General features: G+C 47.5%; 2 protein-coding genes across 2 annotated transcripts in view; one reads left to right on the top strand and one right to left on the bottom strand.

Annotated features, from left to right (window-relative positions):
* The window catches only part of VIPR2 (vasoactive intestinal peptide receptor 2), a 17,331-nt gene extending 6,370 nt beyond the window's left edge, over positions 1 to 10,961 (bottom strand). Inside the window, exon 1 of the mRNA XM_060195689.1 lies at positions 10,957 to 10,961. Within this exon, the coding sequence (XP_060051672.1) occupies positions 10,957 to 10,961 (5 nt within the window). The remainder of the gene's footprint in view (positions 1 to 10,956) is intronic.
* Positions 10,960 to 11,457, top strand: part of PTPRN2 (protein tyrosine phosphatase receptor type N2) — a 78,890-nt gene continuing 78,392 nt past the window's right edge. The window contains exon 1 of the mRNA XM_060195688.1: positions 10,960 to 10,969. Coding sequence (XP_060051671.1) covers positions 10,960 to 10,969 — 10 coding nt within the window. The remainder of the gene's footprint in view (positions 10,970 to 11,457) is intronic.

The raw sequence follows: 11,457 nt of genomic DNA, 5'->3' as shown, positions 1-11,457 counted from the left end.
AGAGGGAGAGGCAGAGGCATAGGGAGAGGGAGAGGCAGAGGGAGAGGCAGAGGGAGAGGCAGAGGGAGAGGCAGAGGGAGAGGGAGAGGGAGAGGCAGAGGGAGAGGCAGAGGGAGAGGGAGAGGCAGAGGGAGAGGGAGAGGCAGAGGCAGAGGCAGACACAGAGGCCTAGGGTGAGGCAGAGGGAGAGGCAGAAGGAGAGACAGAGGGAGAGGGAGAGGCAGAGGCAGAGGCAGAGGGAGAGGCAGAGGGAGAGGCAGAGGCAGAGGGAGAGGCAGAGGCAGAGGGAGAGGCAGAGGCAGACACAGAGGCCTAGGGTGAGGCAGAGGGAGAGGCAGAAGGAGAGACAGAGGGAGAGGCAGAGGCAGAGGGAGAGGCAGAGGGAGAGGCAGAGGCAGAGGGAGAGGCAGAGGGAGAGGGAGAGGCAGAGGTAGAGGCATGTTGGGTAGTTGCCATCTCCCCCTGGCTTCTGCTTAACCATATGCCTATATAGGGATTTTACTGATCCAAAGGTTAGGTCTATTTACATAAATCACTTTTACATAAAGCACTCCAGGGCATTGGTGGTTCTATGATAGGATTCTCTCCTGCTCCACCCCCTCCTTGTCACACACTGATCCCTTCTTTGTCACACTCTGATTTTCACCAGTCACTTTTCTCTCCACCCTCTCTATATCACATCCTGTTTCCACCCTACTTGGAGAGTATAAAAACAGCTGCTCTTCTGATTAAACACACTTGGAAATTGCTTTCTGGCTCCGAGAGTTCCAGAGTGTATCTCCTGCGGAAGTTGGTGCAGCACGAGTTCCTGATCCCTCTCCCACACAGCAGCCTAGATCAGCTCCAGTTGAGTTCTCTCCAACCCAGAGAGCACTAGCTCGGGAAGAAGTACCCTCAGGCTATCCCGGCATCTGGCGCCCGAACAGGGACCTGTAAGCAGTAGATTATCAAGAAGACATCTTAGATAAGTACACACCTTTTTGGGTATCTGCAATATTGTGTTAAGGCACTGTGATTTTTTTTCTTTCTTACCTTTTTCCGGAGATCTTTCCACCATGGAAAATCCTCTCCAAATCCTGCATTCTTTTTCCAGTATACAATTTTTATATATCTTGGACATTTTTCTCGGGTCTTCACCTTATATCCTGTTGATCATCATAGCAGCTTTTAAGGGATATATAGGGCAACCTCTCAAAAGGCTTAAGGACCTAGAGGCTGAGGTCCAAGAGATAAAGGAAGTAATCATAGAACTTAACCAGCACCTTAAAAACAAGAAGAAGCAAAGGCCTGTCGTGATCTTGACCCACCCTAATTCCTCTGCATCTTGCCCTGAGGCCCCTATTTTAGCATCTTGCCCTGAGGCCCCTATTTTGGCAGACACGTGTCCGAATTCTCCTTTGGACTCCACAGCCACTTCTTCGGCCACCCCTATTTTGGCAGAAACGTGTCCGGAACCTCCTGCTGCCTCCACGGCTGCTTCTTCACCCCACCCTGTTTTGATAGATACATGTCCGAATTCTCCTGTAGCCTCCAAAACCACTTCTTCGGCCACTTGTCCAGAAGCTTCCACTTCGATGACTCCTCCTACCGCTACACACTTATCAGAGCAAGTCCACACATTTCCGGTCAATGTTGCCCCCAATAGACAAAAACCTCAGGCCTGGTATCCATATTCCGCCACAGACCTGAAGGAACTACGCCAGGCTATCAAAGATGACGGTGTTCATGCCCCATGGACCAGGTCCATTTTACAAGGCCTGCTTCAGAACCTTAATACCCCTCAAGATTGGAGATATGTGACTCGTGCTACGCTCCCAGGCCCCCTCTTCCTGCAATGGGAGGCATTCTTTCGTGACGAATGTTTACAACAATCGCAGGAAAATATTCAAAACCAGCCAGAGGGTAATTTTGATGCATTGTTTGGAACAGGCCAATTAGAAACAGGGATTCAACAGGCGGAAGCCAAGTTTCCAGCGGGGTATTTTGATCAAGTACGCCTGTGTGCATTAAAAGCATGGGAGCGATTAACACCACCCATGGGAGCAGCCTCAGCCCCCATTCTCTCCCTGCAACAAGAACCTGATGAATCCCTCGCTAAATTCATTGCCAGGGTCCAGTCGAGTTTGGAAAGAAAGATTTATAATCCTGACTCTTGTTTTCTCCTTCTGCGATCCATAGTCTGGGATGGAATGCTTCCGCATTTTCGACAGGCCTGTATCACTCTTAAAAACGAACACCCAGATACTTGGATTCTAGCTACACAGGATCTCAGATCAAGCTCTTTTCAAGGACCTATGTTACAGGCCTATGCAGCTACCTTACATAAGCAAAAAGGAGCTTGCTTTCAGTGCGGTCGCCAAGGGCATTGGCGTAACCAATGTCCAGAAAATAGACCGCGACCCCGCCTCCAGTCAGGGCGACCCCACCTCCAGTCAGGGCGACCCCACCTCCAATCAGGGCAACCCCGCCTCCAGACAGGGAATCAGAGACCACGAATGCCTTGTCCCAGATGCCAGAAAGGATTTCACTGGAGGAGAGATTGTTGGTCAAGGTTCCATAGGAACGGCATGCCTCTGCCAAATGTAAACAGGGATTTAAACTAGGTATGGGGCTTCCCTTAGCCCCGCCCCCAAGAGGGAAGGAAGCAGGTCGCCCGCTTGGTGCTGTGCCCTTCTTCCACAAACAGAAGCCCAGCTTGGGATCCAATCCGTCGCTATACCCACCATGCCAAGTAACAATAACAGAGGGTGAGCAGAAGGAGGAACCCGTGGTATGTGGGAACTTCCAGCATAGAAATAACCGGCTGGAGCAAGAGAACAGCTCGAATTCAGAGCCTGAGATTTTATGGACCACCCCTGTTTTAGAAAGGGGTCACCCAACTATGACAGTAAAGATCGGTAATATTCCTTTTAAGTGTTTGATTGACACGGGAGCAGATAAGACAATATTAAGACAAGCAGAGGTTCCCCAGAGTTGGGAACTCCTCCCAGGACCACGCTTACATGGTGTTGGAGGATTGACTCAGGCATTCCGCACACAAGATTCCCTTGTGTGGGAAGATCCAGAAGGGACTACCGGACGCTTTCAGCCTTTAATAGCTGATATAAGCACCAATTTATTGGGAAGAGACTTGCTGGAATCTTTAGATGTAGTGATATCCTCAGACACCTCTGCAGGACACCACACTCACTCCTGTGAGACTGCTAGACCCAACCAGCACCCCCAATACTAACTGCCACTGTTCGTAACAGAACTCCCCGCTTAGATTGGCTTTCTAATGAGCCTGTCTGGGTGGAACAGTGGCCTTTGCCTAGGGAGAAGCTAGAAATTTTTTAAAAACTCGTCCAAGAGCAGTTATCTTTGGGACACATTCGTCATTCTCGGAGCCCATGGAATACTCCAGTCTTTGTAATTAAAAAGCGCTCAGGAAAATGGCGCCTCCTCCAAGATCTTCGTGCAGTTAATAAAGCCATGCAGGTTTGGGGCTCCCCCCAAAGGGGTTTGCCTCTTGCTTCCGCAATTCCCACAGGAATTCCAATCATAGCTATTGATATACAGGATGGTTTTTTCTCTATTCCCTTACACCCACAAGATTGTAAACGTTTTGCTTTCTCTGTTCCTTCTATTAATAATGCCAGCCCTGCCGATAGATTTGAATGGGTGGTACTGCCCCAGGGCATGGCTAATAGTCCTACTATTTGTCAAGAGATTGTTAAATCTGCGCTTTTTCCATATATTCATAAGGGCCTTAAGGTTTTTCATTATATGGATGACGTGTTAATATGGGGAGAATTAGATACAGATCTCTCCGCCCTACGTGATTTTCTAATCCCTGCCTTAAAGAGAAGTGGACTTAATGTAGCTCCTGAGAAGATACAGCTAATGCCTCCAATATCTTTCTTAGGCTCAGAGATTTCCCTAACACAGATTCGTCCTTTAAAACCTTGTGTTACTTTTCCTTCTAATCTCACTCTTGCTTCTTTACAAAGTTTTCTTGGAAATTTGAATTGGCTTAGGCAGTATCTTTATCTGCCTACGAGCTGCCTGCAACCACTGTTCGATCTGTTAAAAGGAAACAAACAGCCCTCCTCAAAGCATATGTTAACCCCCGAAGCATCCTTGGCTCTGGAAAAAGTTAACCAGGCTCTCCAGGACATGCACCTCGTTCGATTCTCCCCCTCCTCTCCAGTAAATCTTCTAATCTTTAACTCCACCCCCACGGTAGTGGGGGCATTGTGGCAGAAACATGGCGTTCTCGAATGGCTAAATACGCCAGTAGGTGGAGCTCCAAGACTCCTTACCGAGATTGATGCCTTAGCATTTATGGTTCACCAAGGAAGAAACAGATCGGTTCAGGTCTTAGGAAGGGAACCAGATTCAATCATTCTTCCCTTTTCTCTCACTGATACAGAATGGCTCATACGCCACCATTCTCGTTTTGCCATAAGTTTAATGGGTTTTCCAGGACAATTAGATAATCATTTTCCCTCTAATAATTTGATAGCTTCTTTACCTCTGTTGCCTCTACTAGTACCTAAACTTTTCTCTCGAGATCCCATCCCCTCTGCTCCTACAGTGTTCACTGATGGTGGAAAAAAGGGAGCTGCTGCCCTTATATATTATCCAGACCAGCAATACCCCAAACCTCTCTTTACTGAACTTCCTGATAATTCCCCTCAGTACAAAGAACTTTATGCTGTTTTCCTTGCATTAAAAGCTGTACCAGAATCCTTCAACCTTTTTTCTGACAGTGTGTATACTGTTAACTTACTTCCATGGCTTGCTCGATCTTATGTAAGAATTGATGACAACCCACTTTCTCCTCTTTTAATTCAAATTGCCTCTATGCTCTGTTCTCGAACCCATCCACTGTATGTTCAGCACCTACGTTCCCACAGCCCTCTTCCTGGTCCCCTGTCTGAAGGGAATGCTGCAGCTGACCGCCTTGCCTCCACAGGAATTCTCCTAGCCTCTGTCTCTAATCCTGCTGACTTTCATTCCCTAACCCATGTTAATCTTAAAGGTCTTCGAGCTCGATTTCCTGATATTCCTCTGACACAGTTAAAACGTATTCTTGCTACATGTTCCTCCTGTGCAGGTCTAATCAAAACACCTGCTATTCAGACTCTAGGGGTTAATCCTCGAGGTTTAAAAGCCAACGCTCTTTGGCAAATTGATGTTACCCACATACCTAACTTTGGCAAACAAAAATATGTGTTCGTCTCAATTGATACCTTCTCTAAGTTTATGTGGGCTACAGCTCAAACTGGAGAAAACTCAAAAAAGCTTATAAGCCATATGCTCTCCTGTTTTGCTGTAATGGGCTTACCTCTTCAACTTAAAATGGATAATGGACCTGCTTTTACCAGCAAACAATTTAAAGATTTTTTTCCCTCTGGAACATTACTCATACTACAGGCATTCCGTATAATCCACAGGGACAAGGCATTGTTGAGAGGGCCCATCAAACTCTTAAGGCTCAATTAAATAAAGAAAAAGGGGAAATGTACCCCCCTAATATCCAGCTGGCAAAAGCCTTAACTACATTAAATCTCTTTAATATTTACAAAAACTCCAACCAACCTCCTATAATTCTTCATTGGCAAACACCACCCACCCTCCCAGCTATTAAAGTCAAATGGAAAGACCCACTTGATAAAATTTGGAAAGGACCTGACCCCCTGTTGACTATGGGGAGGGGTTTCGCATGTATTTTTCCACAAAATTACTCCAAGCCTGTTTGGGTTCCTGCCCGCCATGTCTGGCAATACCCACATGATGGCGCTGATATCCCTGAAGAACAAGAAACACTGCAAGAAGACTGGCTGCAAGAGGACTGGCTACAGGATGCACCCCAGGATCCATAATACAGCATGGCAGAATCAAAAACAAAAATCTGATTCACAGAACTCCCCCCCCCCCCCGAATGAATGTCTTATGCTATGACTGGTCAGTTGTGTTTTGTGAGTGAGTGAGTGAGTGAGTGAAAAAAAAAAATTGAGTGACCAAAATTTTTGTATGACCCATTGTGCTCAGAGTACTCTGAAAGTTAACTGACTTTATATCAAACGGCTGGACGCAGCCATGGTTTCTGGAGACGTCCAGAAACAGTCCAAAAATTGTTCATTCCCCCTTTTGATTTCTTTTTTAAGTCTTGATACCAATATGAAATGTTTAGTCTTAAACTGTGTGAGTAAAGATGGTTCAACTATGACAGTAGTCCTAAATTCACATTTGAAATGATATATCTTATTTACAAGTTTTTCTCCTCCTGTGTGTTATAAACTTTATGTTTAATATGCGTGTTTCAAGTTTGGTAAACATTAACTTAACAGTTAAATTGTAACTTCGAAGTTACATTTTTACGAGAAGAGGTAAAATCAATTCATTTAAGTAACTGAGTGTTTAAGGTAAAACTCTAAATATTCAATGTGACAATTCATCATCTCCTAAGTTAAAATACAGATTCTCTATACAGGACATTTTTGGAGGGCCCCCAAAAATGTCCTGTAAGCTATCTTGTGGAAATTAATCCACAACAAATTTGGCATCAATCTGATATTGTAAATGTACCAAAAAAAAAATTGTCACTAAAATGTGTTAACTCTAGTAACCTGAGTTTGCTTAAAAACCCAATGTAAAAATAGTTAAGAATCAATATATGTAACTTAAATTCGGTATGAAAACTTTGCTATATAAAGACTGCTACATGAGGTCACGTAAGATGACCTTTACACAAAATTATAAAGATACCTAAACCAGTTATAATCATTGAGTTATCAATTGTAGTAAACTTCTAATTTGTTACAAAGTTTTTTCATAAGTAATTGACTACAGCTATGACAAGCCTTCGCATAAAGAAGCATCTGCTCATATAGAATCCCCAGAAATCCATCTTGGACCCCTGACCTCTGACATCACCCACAATTACAGCCATCCCCAGAAACCCATGATGTGACCTGACACGATCTGGAGAACCTGATTCACAGACTCCGAAGGACAAGACTTTCCTACTGCCTTTCTCTCAACCATCGGTGTCTGCTCTTCCTGCTTCTGTTTCGCCCATCATGTTTTGGCGGTTCCAGGTCACTCTCTACAGAGAAGAAAAGTTCCGGTGGCCGTCCTCCTCCATCAAGATAGACGTGTGGCATTTATTTCCTGGCCATTGACATTGGACTGATGCTTCTATAGAACTTGCTGGACACTCCTTTTATACTGCTGGACTTCTTGAAGAATGACTGTAGCAGTTCATAGAACTTACCGCCAGCTGACTCAGGATTTTGCAATGCCAGATCACCCCTCTAGCCCCTCGGCTTATCAGGCCCCCACTCCTCCACCCATCAGGCTCACTCTGTCTCTTGCTACTCTTACTTATCCCTCCCTGTCTTGTGCTAGTTATTTTTGAAGACACTTACACACTATCATTCTACTTTCTTCCCAACAGGTTTCCGTTCACCCCTACACTGCTATTCCCCTGACAGAGATGAAGCCTTTTACAGACATTGACCCAGTTATATATGGCCATTAAGTAAGAGGAAGATGTTGGGGAATTGTGAGGATATGGTTGAGTTTGGAAGGGCTTGAGCCTGAGGGATGTGTCAATCCTGTTAGTCTCTCTCTCCACGGAGAGGTTGAGCAAGGAGGGACAGTAGAACCCCAAAAAAGGTGTGCCTCTTATCAGTCTCCCTGCCTCACAAAGTGCCCCGCACTCCTGATACTATGGCAAAAAGTTAAAAAGAAAGGGGGAGATGTTGGGTAGTTGCCATCTCCCCCTGGCTTCTGCTTAACCATATGCCTATATAGGGATTTTACTGATCCAAAGCTTAGGTCTATTTACATAAATCACTTTTACATAAAGCACTCCAGGGCATTGGTGGTTCTATGATAGGATTCTCTCCTGCTCCACCCCCTCCTTGTCACACACTGATCCCTTCTTTGTCACACTCTGATTTTCACCAGTCACTTTTCTCTCCACCCTCTCTATATCACATCCTGTTTCCACCCTACTTGGAGAGTATAAAAACAGCTGCTCTTCTGATTAAACACACTTGGAAATTGCTTTCTGGCTCCGAGAGTTCCAGAGTGTATCTCCTGCGGAAGTTGGTGCAGCACGAGTTCCTGATCCCTCTCCCACACAGCAGCCTAGATCAGCTCCAGTTGAGTTCTCTCCAACCCAGAGAGCACTAGCTCGGGAAGAAGTACCTCAGGCTATCCCGGCAGAGGCAGAGGGAGAGGGAGAGGCAGGGGGAGAGGGAGAGGGAGAGGCAGAGGGAGAGAGAGAGGCAGAGTGAGAGGCAGAGGGAGAGGCAGAGGCAGAGGGAGAGGGAGAGGGATAGGCAGGGGCAGAGGCAGAGGCAGGGGGAGAGGGAGAGGCAGAGGCAGGGGCAGAGGCAGGGGGAGAGGCAGAGGAGCTATTCCCTTGTGACTTTGCTCCTCTCTAACAGCTCATGCTCCAAGTGCTGTTTTCACTTCTGCGCATTCAGGGAGGCGCCACCTGCAGATAACTTTGCTTTTTTCCTTTCTGACTTGAGGGATTCTTTTTTCTTGCCTGATTGCTTTGGCTAGAACTGCTAATACTACCCTAAAGTTAAGGGACACAACTAAATATTTCAGTCCTATTTGTGATTCTGAAGTAGAAGTATCCCGTGGTGTTTGCTGTGGCTTCCGTCTTCAGTCTCTGTTTTAATGAGTAGTTAGCTCCCTTCGTTCTTGGTATGTTTTTTTTTTTTATCATTAAATGACATTGAGTTTTGTGAAATGATTTTTCACCCTCTGTTGTAATTATCATGCATTTCTCTGTTCTGTTGTGTTCATGTGGCACACTCTGTCCCGTGACTTTCTTTTTTAATTTATTTTCCCTTTTGTTGCCCTTGTTTTTCTTATTGTTGTAGTAGTTATTATTGTTATTGCTGTCATTGTTGTTGGATAGGACTGTTGTTTAAATTTGAGACTCCAGCTGGCCGGGCTAGCTTCGCGGTGGTAGACAGAGACAGAGACTCAAAGACACACGGCTGGGCAGGAAAGCTGTATTTCTTTATTCAGGAACAACGATTCATAAACTAACCCAAACTAATCACCAAACAGAACTCTCCTGCCTCCTTCCCCTGCGACTTTCTTTTTTATTTACTTTCCCTTTTGTTGCCCTTGTTTTTCTTATTGTTGTTGTAGTTATTATTGTTATTGCTGTCATTGTTGTTGGATAGGACAGAGAGAAATGGACAGAGGAGGGGAAGACAGAGAGGGGGAGAGAAAGACAGACACCTGCAGACCTGCTTCACAGCCTGGGAAGCAACTCCCCTGCAGGTGGGAAGCTGGGGGCTCAAACCAGGAAAGCTGGTTTTGTGCTTTGTGCCACCTGCACTTAACCTGCTGTGCTGCTGCCTGACTCCCAACTGCTGAGCTGTGTTTGCACTTGGGGAACGCCCCCCCTGCCCGTCGTGGGCATCCCCTTTGTTGTGGGGCCATCTCCTGCTGGGGAAGTTCACACCCACAGCCTAGAGGAGTGTGAACCTGTCCCTCTCATCCTGCCAGGCGGGGCCTCCTGACATGAGCTATGAGTTTTCCCCTCAGTGTCTGAAAGGGCCTGAAGCATGGGGGTGGATGTTTCAATGCTCAGCTCCAGCGCTTCTCTGCTGAGAAGTGGGTTGTGTGGGCCAGACTCAGCTAGACATTTCATTTGCCCCTGGTCTGGAGAAGACACACGGCTTGTGCTCGGTCCTGGCCCTCAGCCAGGTGACGCCCAGTGGGCGCAGCCCGTGGTGGGCTCCCGACGGTGCCCCCCGTCACCTGGTATGCTGTGTGTCTTTGCACAGAGTCCACACAACAGGTCAGGGAGGCCCTGGGCCCAGGCCCCACACCACATCTAAGCACCTCAGACTTCTCAGGGCACCAAGACTCCCCATGGGCAGACACCACATGGTACACAACACTGTCTGTGTGCTGGTGTGTGTGCAGCTGTGTGTGTGCAGCTGTGTATGTGCAGGTGTGTGTGTGCAGCTGTGTATGCGCAGCTGTGTATGTGCAGGTGTGTGTGTGTGTGTTCAGGTGTGTGTGCAGCTGTGTATATGCAGTTGTGTGTGCAGCTGTGTGTGTGCAGCTGTGTATGTGCAGGTGTGTGTGCAGCTATGTATGTGCAGGTGTGTGTGCAGCTGTGTATATGCAGGCGTGTGTGCAGCTCTGTGTGTGCAGCTGTGTATGTGCAGGTGTGTGTGTGCAGCTGTGTGTGTGCAGCTGTGTATGTGCAGGTGTGTGTGTGTGTGCAGCTGTGTGTGTGCAGCTGTGTATGTGCAGGTGTGTGTGTGGGTGTGTGTGCAGCTGTGTGTGTGCAGCTGTGTGTGCGTACAGCTGTGTGTGTGCAGGTGTGTGTGCAGCTGTGTATATGCAGGTGTGTGTGCAGCTGTGTGAGTGCAGCTGTGTATGTGCAGGTGTGTGTGTGCAGGTGTGTGTGCAGCTGTGTGTGTGCAGCTGTGTATGTGCAGCTGTGTGTGTGCAGCCGTGTGTGTGCAGCAGTGTGTGCAGCTGTGTGTACATGCAGCTGTGTGTGCAGGTGTGTGTATACAGTGTGTGTGCAGCTGTTGTTAAAATTTCTGAGGCTCTTGCCGGGCCGGCTAGCTTCACGGTGGTGAACAGAGACGCGGAGACAACGGCTGGGCAGGGCAGCTGTATTTCTTTATTCAGGAACAACGATTCACAAACTAAGACAAACTAATCACCAAACAGAACTCTGCTGTCTCTTTGCGGCGGCGCAAGCACTCTCTCTTTTACTCTGGAACTCAGGAACCCTCTCCCTTACTCTCGAACTCAGGAACTCTGTCACTGGGGAACTCAGGAACTCTCGGACTCCGGAACCCTCTCCCAGGGTCCCTTGGGGCGGGGCCAAGCAGGCCCGCGAAATTAACAGGACTCATCCAATTCTCTTGGAGGGGGAGGGCTAGAACAAGCCAATGTAAAGCATACGACATGCAGCTGTGTATGTGCAGGTGTGTGTGTGTGTGCAAGTGTGTGTGCAGCTGTGTATGTGCAGGTGTGTGTGTGTGCAGCTGTGTGTGTGCAGCTGTGTGTGTGCAGCCGTGTGTGTGCATCAGTGTGTGCAGCCGTGTGTGCAGCTGTGTGTACATGCAGCTGTGTGTGTGCAGGTATGTGTGTACAGTGTGTGTGCAGGTGTGTGTGTGCAGCTGTGTATGTGCACATGTGTGTGGGTGTGTGTGCAGCTGTGTATGTGCTGGTGTGTGTGTGCGGGTGTGTGTGCAGCTGTGTGTGTGCAGCTGTGTATGTGCCGGTGTGTGTGCGCGGGTGTGTGTGCAGCTGTGTGTGTGCAGCTGTGTGTGTGCAGCCGTGTGTGTACAGCAGTGTGTGCAGCTGTGTGCAGCTGTGTATGCAGCTGTGTGTACACGCAGCTGTGTGTGTGCAGATGTGTGTGTACAGTGTGTGTGCAGCTGTGTATGTGCAGGTGTGTGT

The sequence above is a fragment of the Erinaceus europaeus genome, chromosome 8, assembly GCF_950295315.1.
Source record: "Erinaceus europaeus chromosome 8, mEriEur2.1, whole genome shotgun sequence".
Taxonomy (NCBI): domain Eukaryota; kingdom Metazoa; phylum Chordata; class Mammalia; order Eulipotyphla; family Erinaceidae; genus Erinaceus; species Erinaceus europaeus.
The sequence above is the reverse complement of the archived record's forward strand: the minus strand, read 5'-3'. Positions and strand labels throughout refer to the sequence as shown.